At 29.9% G+C, this 20,358-nt stretch overlaps 2 protein-coding genes across 6 annotated transcripts; one reads left to right on the plus strand and one right to left on the minus strand.

Annotated features, from left to right (window-relative positions):
• Positions 1-3: 3 nt before the first annotated feature.
• LOC132942893 (otoancorin-like) lies at positions 4-5,720 on the plus strand. 2 transcript variants are annotated; one of them, XM_061011595.1, is made up of 7 exons: positions 4-290; positions 3,070-3,266; positions 3,341-3,496; positions 4,749-4,894; positions 5,040-5,160; positions 5,230-5,346; positions 5,455-5,720. In XM_061011595.1, the coding sequence occupies exons 2-7, from the start codon at positions 3,192-3,194 to the stop codon at positions 5,677-5,679; spliced, it is 840 nt and encodes a 279-aa protein (XP_060867578.1). In that variant the 5' UTR covers positions 4-290; positions 3,070-3,191; the 3' UTR covers positions 5,680-5,720. The 2 variants fall into 2 exon arrangements, with proteins under 2 accessions (XP_060867578.1, XP_060867577.1); XM_061011594.1 differs by lacking the exon at positions 4-290 and having other exon boundaries at positions 3,027-3,266.
• A 266-nt stretch (positions 5,721-5,986) lies between these two features.
• On the minus strand, positions 5,987-19,001 carry LOC132942895 (forkhead box protein J1-B-like). 4 transcript variants are annotated; one of them, XM_061011596.1, is made up of 5 exons: positions 18,608-19,001; positions 8,149-8,365; positions 7,905-8,080; positions 7,696-7,831; positions 5,987-6,883 (listed from the first exon to the last, which is right to left on the minus strand). In XM_061011596.1, exons 2-5 carry the CDS (start codon positions 8,357-8,359, stop codon positions 6,480-6,482), a joined length of 927 nt encoding a protein of 308 aa, XP_060867579.1. In that variant the 5' UTR covers positions 8,360-8,365; positions 18,608-19,001; the 3' UTR covers positions 5,987-6,479. The 4 variants fall into 4 exon arrangements, with proteins under 4 accessions (XP_060867579.1, XP_060867580.1, XP_060867581.1 ...); XM_061011597.1 differs by having other exon boundaries at positions 18,593-19,001; XM_061011598.1 differs by lacking the exon at positions 18,608-19,001 and adding an exon at positions 18,303-18,321.
• Positions 19,002-20,358: the final 1,357 nt, after the last annotated feature.

Here is a 20,358-nt window from a genome sequence, read left to right on the forward strand (position 1 = left end):
ATAACGTGCGTATAGGTTATAGATATAGTTATAGGTAACAACAGGTTTACTACGTATATGTTTACAAGCAATATGCATTTATTTATATTTTGGAACGGTGAAAATTAAAAAAAACAACTAGGCAAGCGCATAATAATAATAATATATTACAACTGAATGACGGTAAGTTATGCTGCAGTAATGGCATCGACTAGCTGCAATCGCCTGCGTGCAGCGACGGCCTCGACGTGAATTCTTGTTCTACGACTCTCTACGTCAAATTATAATACCCATCGAAGTCACGTCTATTAGTAAGTAGGCATTATAATTTATAGAATATTTAAATTATTTTTGGCTATCTGTAGAACATTAAAATGTGTGATTTAAATCATCGCCACCCAAACTAGTTTATCAACTTAAAAATATTAAACCAAAAATATAATGTGAGAACTTAAAACGTAAAAATAATTTAATATTCATACTCAACTAGAATATTCATTTTAAAAAGGTTAGAATGCTTTCTTGCGCGACACTGCATTTTCTAGTAGGTATAAAAAATATTCATATTATAACAAACTCGTTTTTAGGCGAGTCACATATTCTGATATTCAAAAACATAGGAATTAGTGTTTGGGGAAATTTCAAATTGCATCACAAAGTATTGAATAATGTATGTATAATATTATCGATTGGACGAAAAATTAATCTGAAAATAATATAATTCAAAAACAAAACCTACCATTATTTTCTTGTGTAAAAATAATTATGTTTATATTAAGTTATAGACTATAGTTATACACTTGTATTTGTATACGTCAATAATAAATCAATATGCTTGATGTTTCAATTTTCCTGTTTTTAAGTTTCAGAAAATGTATTTAACCTACTTTTTTTGTTTTCACGTAATTGAATTAAAATAATAAATTATGCAAGTTAAGTAATTTAAGATGCATTAGTCACTGTAAAAATAAATTAAAATGTTTACGTGTATTGTAGTGGTGTTCTAATATTTATGTACAATATATTTTCCATATTTCATAGTGCACAATATTATTTCTGTATTTGAATATCAATCGAACCTATTGTTATATTTTATTCGTCAAAAAAGATATTTTAATATAATGTAATTGTATTTTTATTTCGTACATGGTAAATGTGTTTCAGATGATACTATTTTTATTTAAAAACAATTCTAGAATTTTCTTACTATTTTAATTTAAATATTGATCACTTTTAACTTATTTCAATATTAAAGCTTGAAATGTATGATTACTAATAAAAACAATCGTTATTAGTTTAAACCGATAAGAATTTTATTACCCCTTAGAGTTGTGTATTATAATTATTATATTAAATTCGTTATTATATACAGGCAATAGGCATATAATTATATAGTGGTCACATTTTCAGATGTTTAAGTCATTCTTAAGACTTTTAAAAACATTAGCATAATAATATCTTTACCCCGGTTAATCCCCGGTATTTATTAATTTATTAAAAAACTTACATGTAGGTATTAGTGTATCACAATAAATGTTAAAAGGAAATATTTTTGCTTTGGATGTTTTGAATATTTTTGAATGTTCGACTGAATAATTAACTGATATTCTTATACCAATAAAATTATTATATAATATTTCGAGTAATATTAGGGATTACTGATTACTAAATATATTATATAATTAAAACATCTACTTATATTCATTTGTTGAAAAGATTGCTGATTGCCACATTCACACAAAAATGTGTGTCGGAGGTAGAGATGTAAGCTTAAAGATTTCTCTAAATAACTTCTCCAAAAATTGAAATCCGACTATTTTTTATTTACTCTTTTTTAATATAACGTTTTTAGGAATTTAGGGGATAATATCAAAAATATGGCAAAGTCAGTTTCAAATAGACTTGACCACAAATCAAATCTGTTTTTAAAATTCTTATCGCTTCATTAGATCAATTGGTATGTTTGGCAAAGAACACGTCAAAATCCTATGTCGCACGTCCGGCGCATGTGTTAGACAAAGATAGAAAAGCATGTTATCGTATTATTGAATCTCCTTAACATAATTAATTTTTGAGGTTGTACGGTTGGTATATTAGTTAATTAATGTTTATAATTTAGTTAGGAATTAAATTACTGTGAATATGAACTAAAATTAAAATATATTTATAGATATAAGTTACCTACATTTTAAAATTTTAATAAAACATATTAATATATTCATCAATTACAAATAGTGCTGACTTATGGTCTTACTATTGTATTAAATAGATACAATTTAATTTGTATAACTAATAACTACTCATAAAATCAGTTTATGTAAAATTGTGGAAATAATTCAAACAATACATATTACAAATGGAAAAATCAATAAATGTAGCCAATGTAGGTAAACGTTTATATAGGTGTACTCAAACATTTATACTAAATTAAAAGTACACATTTTTTAACAATAGATAAAAAATGCACATTAATCATTGAGATAAACTAATTTGTATTTTGGATTTCCTATATTATTATGTTTAATAATATAATATTAAAATGGATAAATGATAATACAAGTAAGTACCTACACAGTTTTAAGTATAATTGTGTAGGTTAAATATATTATAATTTATAACTATATATTTATATATAGATATTTTATATTATATAATATAAAGGGATTTATTTGATAAGAAATAAATATGAAAAATTATAAAAATGTTCATTAAATTGTTCATAATAAAAAATGTTCATGAAAATTTACATTATTAGTGTATTAATCAATGCATTATAATTAAAATAGATTTTGAGTAGTAAAAATTGATTTTATCGGTATAAAAAAACTACGATAGTTTACCTATTTATCATTCTTCGAATATTGAATATAAACCTTAACTGTCAATTAACTATTTACATGGTTAACCTTATTTTTGCACGCAATGGCGTCCGATGAAATTCGTCTATACATATTATATTAGTATACCTAGTTGGATGCCAAATTTATACATTGTAATATACTAATATCGTTGTTTTATATGACCTAACTTGCCAGTTAAGTAGTACTATGTTTCTCAAATGGGTGTATTTGTTTATTTCATTTTTATCAGTAGTGCATAAAGACGTTGCAAAACAGCCATGTGATGACGAATCTTTGATTAAAAAAAACGGAAAATTGTCTAAAGAAGACATTGACGATTTAATATCCATTGACAATCAGTCACAGATTAAAATGTGTTTGATTGTACTCGGAAAGGATCCATTGGAAATGGAAATCGCTGAACTATTGTGGAGAGATTTAGTGAAAGTAAGACGGACGCATGATGATAAAACTATTTCGAATCCAAAGCAACAATAGCTTAATAATATATTATTGTTTAGGTTTATACAACAGCAGATGATATTCCCGAGGATGAGCTACAGTTGTTAGGGTGGATATCGAAAGGAATACCTGCTTCAGATTTTATGAATTTATCTTTGACGGATATCGAAACGATAGCATCATTCGGAAAATGGAGAAACTATTCTAAAGAACAGGTTTGTCACATGTTTAATTATTTACACGTTATGTTTAGGTATGGTACACATAATTAAGTGATGATTAATAACATTCGTTAAAATTAAGAAAGTTACAGGTATTTAATATGTTCAACATGTGTATACGTTTTGTTTTCCCGAATTTTTATATTTAAGTACTTATGGATAAATTTAAAATTTTAACAGCACTCTACTTTATTAAAAAAAAACATTATCGTTGAGAAAATATATTTAATGCTTAAAAAAAGTCTATTTTCTATAGTCTTAGTATTTTTTTTTTTAATTAACTGTAATTACGTTCAATTACGTTTAATAACAGAATAGTAATAATAGGTAACAAGGCAACATTTATGAAATACTAATATGTTACTATAACTCACCCGGAAGGACAGAAGGTCATACTTCTAAAGAATAAACTATAATATTGTAAAAACTTTGTTTTTCATATTTCTTCTGGCAATATTAACATATATCAGTTATCATTACTTGACAACAATACACTATAATAATACTACTTATAAAATATTATACAGTAATAATCATTTAGTATATTTTTTTTATAGTAAACATTTAATATTTAAATATAAATTAATAATATGTTACGATCTAATGATTAGATGCATTATTAAAACTTTGGACACTTCTACCAATTTTATACGACAATAATATTATGAAACTTTTTTTATTAAATACCTATATATAATTAAAAAATATTTTTACAGCTAATTTAGACAATGCTTAGTCAGTTTTAAATCCAATCTTAACTGTAGCATGGCTACTCATCAACGAAGTGTCCCTCATATACCCATACCATAATTATTATCCATCTATTTTTTTTTAATTGGTAGGCATGGAAGTTTGACCCACCAACATTTAGATTTGAATTTGTTGACCTCTGTAGAACCGAATACCGGAATACAGATGCATCCTAACCAGACCGCTTCGCGTCACGACGGGTTAGTTATAAATTAATATAAATTAGCTATTATAACTTATAATAGTTTATGGTAAAAGTATTTAAATATTTAAATTTATATAAAAAATAAAAATAAAAATTTCTGGAATTGCTTGGTAAAAATACTTAATTTAATGGAAATTATTAAATATTGTATGTATTTGACGTTTGTACTTAAAGTAAATTTTACTTTAAATAGGTAACAATTTTCGTATAAATAAATGCATTCATATTTTAAAACAATAATATATAAATGTACACTTATAATTCTCAACTGATTTGTGTAATTTTGCCAAGGTTATGTCTTTAAAACAAGCGATCGAAGACCAATGGAGTTACAAAGGCCCTTCGGATTTTAGCAGTTATGATCTAGTCGCTTTGGGTCAAGTTTTGTGCGCGTTCAATAAATCACATATAGCTGCGATCAAACCATTCGCATACAAGTAATAATAATTTTTTTTTTAAATATTGATATTAAAAAGTTATAATGCCTATAAATTATAATACCGTTGAATGGTAGTGTTGAATCAAATTTAACAGTAGTACATTTAATAATAATTACTATGTTATGATGGAAATAATAAAAAGGGTGGCGGCTGCTGATATATCAAATCTCGTTAATTGTCCGCAAGAGATCATACGAGAATTTGCCTTACTCGCTACCAGTAGAGACGCGTTCGGCGACCCGTCGGGATGGACTGCTATACAGGTAGGTGCGATTATAAACAGCTCTTTAAAAGCATTTTTTCTCCGTGTTTAATTTTTATTTTCTTATTAGATAGCATTGATCGGATGTGTAATTGCCGGTTTAGATTCTGTGCGAGATATTCAGCCCGACGCATTTGAAGGATTGGCAGCGTCTAGCATGCAATGTTTACCGAACAACGTACTAAAAGTAAGTATAAACAGAAATAAAAACTCTAATCTCAGAACGGCGTCCAAGTGGCTTGCGTAAAACTATGTATTGAAAAATATATAAATCGTTCTAACGTGTCCATCACAGGCCATGTCAATAGAACAGCTGTCGCATTTATCGTTGTCTGCCGTCAACGCTCTTACTCATGCACAGCTTTCGTCATTAGATCGCCAACAGATCAGAGCCATCGAAGAAACAGCCAAGACATTGGGTTCGGTACTTAACGACGGCTGCTGTTTCACTAGTCGTACTGCAGCTTGGTTGACGGTGACATTAATCGCGTGTTTACAGTTATCAACATTAATATTATAATGTCATCAAAATATAATAATATCATATTGTAGATTAGAATAATATATTTATTACGTATATTATTTACGTTTAGTTTGTATTACGATTTTTATTTATAATAGATAGGTAGTATTATATAATATTATATAATTACTTACGACTTATATTTTTAAGTTTTCGTTTGTTAAAACATTACATAGTTTCGTGCTTATTGAAAAAATAATACAATAATTTAAATCGCTATTGTTAAAACACATCGAATGAGGAATCGTCTTTGAGACGAAGTTAAACAAAAAAATACAATTAACACGTCATACAATAATGCATAGGTATGTAAAAAGAAAAGATAGACAAATTATTACATAAATACATAATATTATCATAGGGTTAATATTGGGTGACTTTTCTATACAAGTCATTTGTATTCCCATTCGCGATACAGGGTGAAACGGAAAGTATCTGTGTTGCAAACTGGTAAGATAGATAGCTACGTCTTTAGAGACTTACCTACGGTAGTGGGTAATTAAATCTAAGTATACACTAATAGTTATCAAGCTCTATCCAAACAGTTTGTATCACAATTTCGATCTCGCCGTTTCGTTCTAAGTTAAATAATTAAGTATAGTAATAAAAAATAAAAAATAAAAAGACTAGTTTCACTTTGACACGTCAAAACACTCGAAACGGAATGTTGGAATGGATTTGGCATTAAAACACAATAATAATATGTATAATAATGCCAATGATATAGTATATAGGATCCGATAACGCATACCAACTGCACAATATTAATAATACAATAAATTATTATTAAAACCGGTCTACAACGAGTCTAGCAACGAATCGAGCAGGTCCATTTGCGAATCGTCCCACGTCAAGTTCGTGAGCATGGTTAGCTCGTCGTCCGTGGCGATTTGTGGCTGATGATGGTCGTTGGGTATGTCGATTATCGTGTAATCGACTACAGAAGACATGAACGGATCCACGGTGGCTGCGTTTATCGAACAGCTGTAGATCAACTCGGGTTCGCCCATCGGCTCGTCGACAGGAAGTATCATCGGCTGCTGGTGGAAACCGTCCAAATTGTTGTCCATATGTCGTTGCTCCTCTTCCTGCAGCGACATGACGGCCAACTGGAGTGCTTTTTCGTCCTCGACGGTCATCTCTCCCTGGCCCTTGCTCGCGTTGTTCTTTTGTTGCATCCGACTTGCCCGCCTCCGGCTACCTGTGGTGCAACGCGATCGTTGATTAAGTTTCATTTTATAAGTTATAATTTAATCGTTTATTTTATTGTATAAACGTCTTATCGTTTCACGAACACCGCAAATAATTTCTAATAATTGTAAAATACGAACGTGTGACATACCGTTATATTGGAGTGCTGCGATAGACGCTTATTACTTAACGTATTATTTTAACAGTTAGGGCGTTGTATTGAGTTTTTTTTCCAAAAAATAATACTTTAGGCGTTAATTTTTATACATTTTAACAATAATATAGACATGTCTTAATTAAGACTTGCATTTTAGATTTCATTAGGTATTTATTTTTCTATTTACTACCCAGACGACATTTTGTTATGATAATATTATTATAGTATTATAATAACGTTATACTAATATTATTCGTTATTACAATGTTATAATAATATTATTAATCATAAAATTGCTGTCTGGGTAGGCATTAAGTAATATTATTATTATAAATATGTGATTGTAAACGTATAGGTATATTGAAAATGGCAGATATCCTATATACTACCTATATCTTAAATAAATGCTATAAATTAAAATCTACACTCAAAATGTTATTTATCGGAAATTGCAATAAAAAAAAAATAAATAGTTTATCGCTATAGGTAGGTACTTAGTATATTAAAGTATTCCTATCATAATAATTAATTAATAACATTTTTTTAATAGTTTATAGTTAACAAATACAACATTGTTACGCATCAAGAGTGAATTGAAAACATTCCCGACTACCTTGTATCTTTGTCTTAACCTATATTTATGTATAATTATGAGCCATGCTTACTTGTTCGTTTACGTCGAGCACCACCTTCTAAGCAATCGACGTCAAACTTCCAAAATCCTCCTTTACCTGGTTCATCTTTAGATCGCGGCACTTTCACGAAGAATTTGTTTAACGATAAATTGTGTCTGATTGAATTCTTAAGGAAAAAAAATCGTAAAATGTAAAAGGTAGTAAGTATTTTGCATTTGAGATTAAATATTATGCATTACCTTCCAACTAGGATCGGCGTTTCGGTAGTACAAAAAATTTTCCCTGATCCAACCATAAATAGAACTTAAGGTAACTTTATTCCCTTTAGCTTTCATGGCCATACAAATCAACGTAGAGTATGAAAATGGCGGTTTTTTGTCTCCATTATTTTTGTATTGTTCAGCACTTTCCAAACCTGAAATGAAAAATCATTAAATCAAAGTTGCCGAAGAAAAGTATTCAATTGCTATTGACAACACTCACTCATTTGGAAACGGATTTTGTGTGGAAGTTTTTTTGGGTTCTGATCTGCTGAACGTGTGGGTGAATTAGGCGAATCAGGAGGCGTAGGCAGAGATGGCACAGTAAGTATGTTCGTCAAACTGTGCAACCAGTTCAGACTGGTCAGATCCGTGTCTGGTTCCGAGTTTACTGGTGCTGGAAGCATGGAAATCGACCTCTTGATATCCAACATGTTTTACTGCAAGCAAAAAACGAATATTGTCTGTATTTTTTTTATTCACACTTGTTTTTAGATCTGTATAGAAGATTTAAAAAATCGTTAACTGCTCCCCAGGGGTGCGCATTTGTCTAGGGGGTGATCATCAAGTTCCCCCGAGATCGTTTCCGACCGATTAACAACCAACTTCCGGGCACATGCGTGCAGGATATCGGGGCAGGTTCATTCTCGATTTTATTCCCCCTTCTATACAGGCAAAGGGGTTCGTTTACCTGAGTGTTGTTGGATTATTAATCACTTGACACACTCCGATAATGGTTTACATATTATTATGCGTCGTAAAGGTGCCTGCAGTATTTCTGAAGGGGAGAAACGATTGTATTGTACCCAGTGCGTATTATTAGCTTTACGAAAATGATTTCTCTATGAATAGGAAGCGTCACGAGCCCTTTAACCGTTCTGATGTGGGAACTTATCAACCTGTATACACAACTCACTATTGTACGAGTGTGTTTATTCTAAAAATCATTTATGAATATTTATTACAAAATATGCACAGAAAATGTAATAAATATAATATAAAACTATCTAGAAAACTTAAAAAATGTTCATTTTTTTGTTTTTTTTAAACTAAATCACGAGTTCTTAAATAATAATATTTTTCAATGTCCAACGTGATTTTTATTTAAATTAAATTCATGCAGTATCAATGCCGAAGCGAATCACAGGACAATGTTTCGATATATAAATGTCACGACCTCAACGGCTCTGCTTAATTGAATTATGAGTGCACGTGTATAAAAAATGACCTTAACTTACTTCAAGCTTTGGCCATAATAATATATTGGATTTATTCATTAAATATTAGATATATTATTTAGAATCTATAGTTGTGTTAAACGTATGTTTTATCGTGTATTAATTGTGCCTATGTGTGTAATAATTTACTGATTACCGATATAGAATATAGCCAATATATATATAAGGTACTTGCATGCTATTATTATGAAGAACGGGGTTGATCGTTGCAAAAAAGTTCAGTGAATCAGAGCAGCGTTATTACGAAAATTCTATACGAGACGCAATATTGGGTAAATCTCGTATAGTGGAATCATTATAATAGCAATAACCAAAGCTCTTTTATGCGCTGAAAAGAACTCAAATATGCGCATACAATATACATATGCGTTAAAAAAAACATTATAATATGCAGTAAAAATTTGGAAAATATGCACAAATATGTAATTTATTGAAGAAAATAATAAAATATATTAAGTATATAAAATACATGATGGTGCTTTAAAAAAAAAAAATTGTTATTAACATTCGATACAATTTTATGGGTAACAATAAAATTGTCCATGTACCTCTTTAGAAGTCCTATACGAAAACCATGCGCAGCGCATGTCTCCTGAATCATTTTTGAGTATACAGGACTATAAGCGATTTTCACTCTAACCACTATACCTATTTAGCACACTGCATCCGATAGCATTACAAGGGAGCATTTACAAAATAGCCATTGATGAATTAATTAATTTTTAATTAATTGGCTGTCATATACCTAATATTTTTTTTTGAAATATAAATGTCTAAAAAAGAAATTGTTTTTGTCAATTACATGAAATATGCAACAAAAATGTTTGTATTTGAAATATATACGTAAGGATCGAATTCGTATCGAATCAGAATTTCAATATGCACTTTCTAAACAAATATGCAAATGCCCAAAGTTCCGATTCTCGGCAATAACAATAAAACCCCCCCAGCTTGGTTTACGAAAAATTTGTTCGGCCATTAAGAAACGTATAATATTGCTCGCGTGATTCGTGAACGAAATATTATTAGTCATTTATAATCGCCTGCTGCAGCGGGTAAACATGTAATAATATTGTTATTATTATAATAGATCGCAGTTGCAGGATGGCACTGCGCGCGCGTATCGATTTAACAAAAATCCCCCTTGATAAGTTTCGAAAGATGGACAGAAATATCAAACCTGCATGTACGCGTAGGTAGGTCCCTGCGCGTTTTATTATGCAGGTGGGTACGAATACGACGCGTATACCTACGTATACCTATATATACCTATGTGTACCTATACGTGGGAAAACTGTCATCGAGTAAAACGCGTATTATTATTATTATTATATATTGTGTACACGGCGGCGAGGCCAACCGACCAATTCTATATATATATATATCCACCTACGTGCGTATGAATTTCGGCCTGGGGGATAAATAATTCAGGGGTTTATTCCGTCAGACTACCCTTGTCCGGCGCACGGAACGGATTGGACGGCGGCGGGCTCGTGGGCGTGTCCGGCGGAGAAAAAGGGCTTTTCGCGCGCGCGCAAGCGCCCGGTTTTCGTCGATAATCTAATACCTACCGCGCTGTATTCTGCTTTTCCTACTCACACACACACACACACAATATACGTATACAGTGTGACGTGTATATATTATTATATTTTCATGTATTATACGACGGACGACAAACATTTTCACGTGCCTTCTATGTACGCGATTACGACGACGAGCGTTATCTGTAATAATATTATATTGTAGGTATGTCTCCCGTGTTTGTACATCGCGGCGGTGTACGCTATAGACGCGACTATATAGAAACGATATTAAAATATGTTTTCTAGATAAAATTAAATACCGAGAACACTGTTAGTACCCATGCACGTCGGCTGTCGAACATAAAATGTGTCGCACGTGAGTCTCCGGACCAGCTTTCGTACGACTAAAATCACTACACGAGTGACCGCGGTTGCTCTGATTCGTCACACACTTTGCGTTATTCACTTCTCGGACATCGCACAACGATAATAATATTATGTACCTATAAAATGATGAAACATAAAAGTCGTATACCCACCTGATATTATTATATGTTTGCGGCATCGTTGTGTGCGGACGAAATGTAAATACACCCAATACAATATATACGTGGCCAACCGTCACGAATGTTATTAAAATAATTTTTCTATTGGTTATCTATTTAAATATCTCGTTTTATTTGTACAAACCATGAATTATTAACAAAAAAAAGAAAGACAACACAAACCACGAACTAATAATGTTGTTTCGCGGACATACATTATAATATATATTATATTATATTATACAGGGGGATTCACTGAGTGTATTATATGTTCATCCACATTGTTTACCTATACTTAAAGTTCTGATTTTTGAAATTAGTAGAACCATATTTTTAAATACTCAAATTGTTTATACCATAAAGAGTGTTCTTTGTCTTTTTTTCAAATGAGAACCTACATTCTTTATAGTAAATGTGTCTATACAACAATTTAAATGAGTAGGTAGTTTCAGATTAATTAAAATGTGTTTAGTGACTTATGATAATATAGTCTTTAAAAATTATTTTTCAAAAATATAAAATAGATGTAATTTTTAATTTAGTACTTACTTATAATACTAGGACAATTTTATTTTATAAAATGTTAATAGATTAATATTAATATCCATAATATACAAATAATCGTAGTACTAATAGTCTTCCAAACCTATTACATTATCCCTTGTACCTACATATAGTTATAGTAACTCCTCATTCAAATTTCGATTTAGATCATTAAATTTTCAAAAAATCTACATTAAAATTTGCAGTAAAAAAAAGGTTGTTTTAAAAAAAGAAATCTATATCACCACAGAACACTATATTTGTATAAAAACCTAAATATTTAAAATTTGGTCCTCAAGTACGCTTAAAAATTTTAAAAATTAGAATTTAAATAAATTCATTATTAAACGAAAAATTGGAGGTTTGCATGATTGGTGAAACACTCTGTATGTTTATGTAGGTAAGTTAGTGCTTATTTTATCACTTGTCGTATGTGTTAATATTTTATTGCCTCGAGAAACTTAATGTTTTACATGCGAAAACTAATGAAAATATTTTATCGTTTTTGAAACTCGGTGTAAGTGTTGCACAAGAAATATAAAATAATATTAACTGCAGAATATCTGAGTATGTGATAAGTAAAAAGTTATTGCTTGAATTGAAGAATTGCTAACATTTAATTTAAAATATTAAAGTGACTATACATATATGTTGTATGTGAAAAAAAAAATCTAACATTTTAGTTGAGAACGTGGTCGCTTAATAAAATTAATATTTATTTACTCACTAAAGATTTACTTAGTACCTACTAATAGGTACCTACTACTATTTTGGAAGAAAATACAATATTATACCTATAAGTACATTAGGGACATTAAATTCGCCAGTTTTTCATGATTCAATTACTATTAACAAATATTTAATTATTTAAAAATGATTACAGTATTCGAATAATTTAATTTTAATGCTCATAATTACTATATTAGACACCTATTACTTAACTGTAACATTGTCGATTTAATACTTGACTATGTACAATGTACACAATATGTTAGATTAAAATAAAGATTTTTTTTTGATTAATAATTCTACTCCATTATATAATATTATAATGTATGTACCATTGCACCTAAGTGTATTTTTTTAATACCTATATAATTTAATACAATTTGCAGATTTTTAACTAATATGTAAATAATTAACTATAGGTGCTTCAATATAAAATTTAAAACAATAGCAATAGTACTAATTTACTAATAACTACTTTAATAGACAACTTTAATAGATTATTTACAGATATGTACACGAATGTAGTATAAGTAGGTACATGTTACATGTTTACATAGTTTTGCTTAGTTTATGTTACTAGGTAATTATGAGTAATGAGTACCTATTTAATTGAAAATCCTACTAACTTGATAAGAACTATTAAACAATTATGTGTCTTAAATTTCCAAAAAAATTAAACTGTTCAAATTTTAGAACAATATTATACAAAAATTCTCGACAAAAAAAGCTGTTATAATACAAAAAAGTTATCACTAGGAACAAAAAATGTTTTCAGCGACTAAACAACATCTAAAATTCTAAAAATAAATTTAAAAATATTCGTAGGATATTGGAATAATTATATATGATTTAAAATTATTACTTTGTAAAAATAATATCACTTTTATTTATAATATTCTTATAACGTACTTTTTCCTCAGTTCATAATAAAATAATACATGGCCTTAATGTCCAATATATTTCCTATATTTCTATATGGCTATATATGTATAATATATTTTATATTTCCTTTACTTTTACATATTATATTAAACAGTTAACATGGCCGATTTATGGAATTTTAGTCTAGATTTCTAGGTTTGTGTTGCGGTAATAGGCCTCAATGGCTTTTGAAAACCATAATATAGGTACAGAGTCTGATGATGAAGCTAGAGTGTTTAATTAAGTAGGTAGATGATATTGAATATTTTAGTAAATAGGAAATCGAGAATTGAGGAACAGTTTGACGTCATAGAAAATTTAGCCGAGAGAGGAAAGTCATTTTTAAATATAACCATAATATTATCTCAATATTTGTTAAAAATAAATTATGGCAGTTTGACTGTTTTCTTCAATTTTGATTTCAATACTACTTCATGTCTTCATAGTTGGTGCGGGTACTAAGAGACAGGTCCAGATTAGCGTTCACATTATTTCGTCAGTATAGGTTATGAACATTTTTTTTGGCACCTATTTCAACACATTTCTCATAAATATGAGTTTAAAATGTTTAAATGCCTTGTTCTCGACCTCCTTAAAATATTATTTTTAGAATTGAATGATGGATTTCAAATTATCACGGTAAAAATGTTGTGCCGGTAGGTACTATAGTAAATGGGGATAAAAAAAAGCTGTATTTTTGTCACCTCGTACACTAAAATAATCTAAACAAGTAATACATGACAGTTTGTACCTAATATATACATATTATACACATTGCAGGTACCTATACTATCGTGTATATTGTTGAATTTGCAGTAACTAGTAACTACACGATTTTCATTATTATTATTATTATTATTATTATTATATAATATGTTCGCTATTAAACCTATATAGTATGTCTTTCAATAAGATACAGCAGCGCATTCGTTCAGTGTATAATAGAGTAATAGAGTATAGTAAATATTACATTATGTATTCGTCGAATCAATATAGGTACTATCTGATGTGTCGGCGGACAAAAAAAAAAAAATATGTAGAACGCGATATCGAAGTCCCTGGTTGTGTGCGAATATATATATATTCGTAAAATTATTTCGCCGCAGAGACTAATGCGTGGCTTTATTTTTTTCCGCTTCTTATGTAATATTCAGTGGCAAATGGCCGCCGCCGCCGGTCCGTTTGAATGGACATCGACCTCCACTATAGCTGCCACCACCTTCTCCACCACCACCGCCTCGGTTGCCGCTGCTGGAGGGATACAATATCTACGCGAGGTAGGTGTACCCCCTGTGACCCTTTCACTGACCACCTATACGATCGATAAATACACCCATTATATGTGCCGCCGCCGCCGTCGCCGACGTTGCCGCCGCCGATTTATTCGGACTAATGCGAACGTTGAAATTAACAGATTTTTATCTATTTTTTTGGGTTACCTAAATAATGTTTATTGGTACATACTATATATTTATGTAGATAATGTACATGGAAAAAACGGTAATTTTACATACGATTTTTAAATATAAAAATAAAATTGAAAACACACAGTGGAAGTTTTAATGGATTCTTGGACACAACGAATGTACGCGGAGAATACCTACATATATCGCGGGTCGGCAACGTCACGATTTGATGAATTCAGAATTCAATTAGGTTTCAACAATGAGTTATTTCCGAAAAAAAATTATTATTTAAAATCAAATACTATATTATTATATTATTATTAAGAGTTTGCCCTGTAGTGGTATTGTTGTATAATTGTACACGCGGTTCGAAAATTATCATCAATCATTTTACCTCGATCCACATCGTCGAATAAAGCGTGGGCATGTCATTAAAATAAACTTTAAGAATATCGATTAAACTCGAGGATAATATAATTTTATATACGGTTCGGGATACGGAATAGGTCAACAATTTATGAACCAATACAGTAATAGTTGTACATGTTAACGTATCATTATTTTCGTCTTTATCAAGGCCATTGTACTTATATATATGTGATTTAGCGGGACTTTTGGAATACATTTTTACATATGAGTCATTTTAATTTTGCATTATTTAATTGGTTAGAATTTCGTATCATCAACTAAATACACGCTTTGAGCTGTTTGTGCCCATAACATGCTTTACAAGTAAATTTTAATTTTTTTTTTAAATATTAAACGCGGGCAATGTTAATCACGTAAGTACTGTTAAGTAAAAAACCTATTTCCAATTCATGGAAATATCTTGATTGGTACTTGATGGATTTTTTTTTTCAGCGTGGTAATACTTTTAAATTGTTTTAAAAACCAATTTGTAAAATTGATAAAATTATTGTTCCGTGGTTATCTAAGTGTTAACTATAGAGCTGTGGATATATACATTTGAAACACCGTACTTAAATAAAATTATAATAATATCCAAATATAAATCAATAAATAGTTGACATATTATAATATATTATACACATTGCATATTATATTGAAGACTAAGGTAAATTAAAATAGAAATTCATTGACCAAGAATTGGAAAAAAAGTAATTAAGGGTGCAATACTGTACTATAGTATAAATAAATTCATATAATGTGATATTTATTTAGTTTAATTATTTTTCTGCTCTATAGTCGTAGATGTATTTCATCAACTATAATATAAACGACAATCGATGTACTGCAGTAATTATAATAGTGTGTATATAAACATAGGCGTCACCTGCCAGCCATCATCTCGGCGTAGAGGATACATAATTATATTGTTATACATCATGGCACAACTATACAGATGACATGTAGGGAGTACTTGAGTCTAAAATGATGTAACTCTATTATAAAATATAGTTAGGTATTATATTTTATACCATTTGAAGGGCTCATTGCAACAACCAGGCAAGTCCACTTTTGACAATTGTCCAGGAGAAGGGAAAATAGATTTAGCCAATAGAAAATTAAAATAATAATGTAATTTAATAACATAAAAGGATATTGAGTAGTACACACATTCATCATATTATCTCAATATTGTCTCAATATATGGATTTTCTAGTGCACTATGCATATATTATATTCTTGAAGTTTGAAAGATGTGGACTAGCCCCGGGGTTTTCTCATAAAATGTAAATGCATATTCGCAAGTAATAAGTATTTATAATTATTATTAAGTAAAATAAAAAATAATGACCTTAAACTAGTAACCGCAGTATAAGTGATTGTCTACATAAATAATATTTAAATATTGAATAATGCTTTGAACTGATTTTAACGGGTAATAAAACTGTTCATGTTCATTATTTTGACATGGACTTCCATGACTTTTTGATCATAAAATATTAAACGAGATAAGTCCATGTGCACGTTATATTCGTAAACAACAATTGGAAATACCTTGTTTTTGAACAGTATTAACAGTGATGATATCGTGCATTCGAAATAATCAAAAAAATGATTTCCGAGAAAAGTGAAATTGCCTGGTTGTTGCAGAGAACCCTTCATTTGGTATACGAACTGGCCCCTGAAATATTAAACCATGGATTAACATGGTATACTATTATACTAATTCCGGGTTCCACAAAACATTTAATGAATTAATAGTGAGCTAATGGGCCCTTAGCAAGATTTAGTGGCCCACGATTGGTCCATTAAATTTTTCGTGAACCATTAAACTCAATAAATTTTTTATGCAATCCAGCATAAGTCCAATTTATTTTATATTTGGCTTTTTGAAATTCATTGAACATCATCAAATACGGTTGCAAGAGGACGATTTTTATTACCTTTTAAAAATACTTTGTTTTTTTTATTTCATTAACTAATTTATGAAAATTCGTGGTTTAATAGGTACCATTCGTTCTTTTATTTTAAAACAGTAGTTATATAATTATTATACAATTATTTGTTTTTCAATAGAAGCCATGTTTGTTCTTTGTTTGAATCCATTAACTTTATGATAAGATTTTTTTTTTGTATTTTTAAGTGGGTTTTTTGCAATTGTTGTAGATTAAGGTCGTGCTAGATTTGCCACGACAGTACACGTAATTTTATTTGCAAAATGATCATGGTCAAATGGACCTTTTTATCATAAACTGCTATTGACTGGCAAAGCACGAGCTTACAACATATTTTTACCAATTCAAACATTACAAAATAATTTAATCGTTAAAGGAATATTATAAACCAAAATAAGTATTATTTATTAAATATATAGCTGGGTATATATTCAAATGTAGGTTGTAGGTATATAAATTGTATATTACATATTTATTTAAGACAACTAAAATTGCAATGTGAAAAACAACAAGAATTATATATAAATAGTATATAAAATATTTTTCATTCAGTATCTTTTTAAAAATTAAACTAAATATAATTTTTTTTTGGTTTTGGAAAAATTTAAAAAATGTGGGATTTATCCCCAATGGTCATCAAAATATATATACCAGCATAATATTTATTATTTATACCAATTATTTAACCGTTATGAGCAATTTCGAGAGAATTAAAAGTTAATATACAAATTACAAATATTGAAATATCGTATTATTTTTTGTTTATGAAATACAAATTTTTTTGTTTATTTTATTATATTATAAACAGATAAACTACAAATAACAAATACACAGGTAAACTTGTACAGTTCTTATCATTTTACTATTATCAATATTAATAATTAGTATTATAGTTATAACTTATAATACATGTTCATGGTATAGGTAATATATCGTTAATTAAAACCGTTAAAATAGTGATGATAATAATTTAATAATGTCCAATACTGGTAAAAGAAAAAAATTGTTCCTCACTTTTAACGTTTTTAAACTTGTCAGTTAACGTTGTTAAAATTTGACCGTGGGGGTGTTCAGCCAAAGTAATACATATAGGTACATATAGGTACCTGTATAGTAATACATCATACATCTGTAGAATACATTTTAGTCTTCATCTCGATGGTCGTTGGATCGACTGACCAAATAAACGTAATAGGTACCTTACCTATTACATTTTAATATAAAATAAACTCACGTCTATAACACACGACTATGCATGAGCACAGTGTCATCATTTCTACTTATTATATTATTATCTATATATTCATTATTAGCATTATAGTTTGTATTATCATTTATCGTACCTCTATAATGTATTAATATAATAACATGTAGACACTAGGCAGTGTGTACTCACAACAGTTGTACTCACATGAAACAATCATTTGATTCGGACCACCGCTGTCCAAACGCTATCTTCTTCCGGACTCGCGCGTTAACGTAGTTTGATAATATTATATTATGACGATACTGCAACGTTCCCGGGACGAATGTCCGGTAAATGAGTAAGTCTGTGCGGTCTATAATCGTACCTACGATTATTGCGTCCGCGTATCTTATCACGTCGCGGTGGTTGATATTGTATTGGAAAGGAACCCGACGAAGAGCAACGTTTTAGAAAAATGGAAAACGAATTCAAAATATGATAAAAAAAAAAAATAGCGAAAAACGTCCGTTACAATATGGTGTTGTGCGCTGTGCCACGGTGCGTGCTACCCCCGAGAATATTATTGTTACTAACTGGAATGCCCGCACGCGACCTCCGACCGGTCTGTGGGCATTCTACGTTTAGCGGCCCGGAACAGGGCTCGTAATCGCCCCCCACCAAGTCGCCGCCGAACGCATGTGGTCTAGCCGGCAACCCTTTTCCTCGCGCCCGACTGTATTCGATATATTATTATTATTATCATCGTGACGATGGTGTTGTATATTGAGCTCGGCTGAATAGATATTTTCATATTATAATATACGTACACTGTAGTAGAGACGTAGGTACAGCAAAACGCAGGTACAATAAGAGCAAAAAAAAAAAAATATATAAACGAATTCTTCGGGTCAGCTGATGTCATATTATTATTGTATACGCGCACAGTGTAACTTCCGCGTTCGCTTATTTTCTAATAACTATTATATAATGTTATTTAATAGTATCGTCGTGGCGCGAACATGAATGTATATGACGAATTTCGGTTTGACAAAATGTTTTCGGGACGAACATCTTTGTCGCTATAGTTTAGGTGCGTGAATTGGCCTACCGCGTGTAACGTCTGCAAATATGCGACAAAAAACTATTTCTCCCGAGTTATGATATTTTATTATATTTTGCACATTTTTAAAGAATATTACGCGTATATATAGGTATATCATGGGTGTATGAAGTCACTAACGTTAGTATACAATGGTTTTAAAACAGTCGCACAACATCAGATTTTTATAATAGTTATTCCTAGGTACTGTATTTGGAGTACAAGATAGGAACGGCAATTATAGAGCAATCTCTAAAAAAGTTTTAACTTATTGTAACCTTTGGACCAACGTCGTATGTCCAGGACTTAAATTTTTGTAGCCAAGTTACTTAGATGGAAAATTGGTAAACGGTCACTTTGTACAATCCATTGTTAACATGGACACTTGGTTGTACATATATAAAGTATATGTGTAAATATAAAGTACCTATTAAAGAATATAATATTATGATAATGCTATAAAGTTCAATAGAATCTAAACATTATTTTAGATTCTGAGCGGAGAAATGAATGTATTCATTTTTCAATGATGTGTGTTGTTATTTATTTATTTATTTGTTTGTATATACTTATATACGTACTCGATAGGTAGTAGAAATAATGCTTCGATTTTTAACTTCAGTATCTTTTCACTTTTCAGGTGAGAAAGTGAAGCTAGTTGGTGCATTCGAAAAGTAAAATTTAAAACTCCAAATAGTTTTCAAGTGCGACGGAAAAAACTAAAAAAAAATATAAGAAAACGGGAATTTTTACGCAAAACCAATGTTTGACAAAATTTATAGTTTTTTGGTGTTACTTGGAAAAATAAATAACAGTAAATAAATAACATTTTTACAAATTGTTTATATTAGACTTTTAAACATAACTTAACATTTTC

The sequence above is a fragment of the Metopolophium dirhodum genome, chromosome 4, assembly GCF_019925205.1.
Source record: "Metopolophium dirhodum isolate CAU chromosome 4, ASM1992520v1, whole genome shotgun sequence".
In the NCBI taxonomy this organism is placed as follows: domain Eukaryota; kingdom Metazoa; phylum Arthropoda; class Insecta; order Hemiptera; family Aphididae; genus Metopolophium; species Metopolophium dirhodum.

Coding starts and splice junctions, on each gene's coding strand:
- LOC132942893 (XM_061011594.1), top strand. CDS start 3,027: ATGTTTCTCAAATGGGTGTATTTGTTTATTTCATTTTTATCAGTAGTG. Junction 3,497..4,748: donor GAAACTATTCTAAAGAACAG/GTTTGTCACATG, acceptor AATTTTGCCAAG/GTTATGTCTTTAAAACAAGC. Junction 5,347..5,454: donor TACCGAACAACGTACTAAAA/GTAAGTATAAAC, acceptor TGTCCATCACAG/GCCATGTCAATAGAACAGCT.
- LOC132942895 (XM_061011596.1), bottom strand. CDS start 8,359: ATGTTGGATATCAAGAGGTCGATTTCCATGCTTCCAGCACCAGTAAAC. Junction 7,832..7,904: donor ACGCCGATCCTAGTTGGAAG/GTAATGCATAAT, acceptor TTTTTCCTTAAG/AATTCAATCAGACACAATTT. Junction 6,884..7,695: donor TGCTCGACGTAAACGAACAA/GTAAGCATGGCT, acceptor GTTGCACCACAG/GTAGCCGGAGGCGGGCAAGT.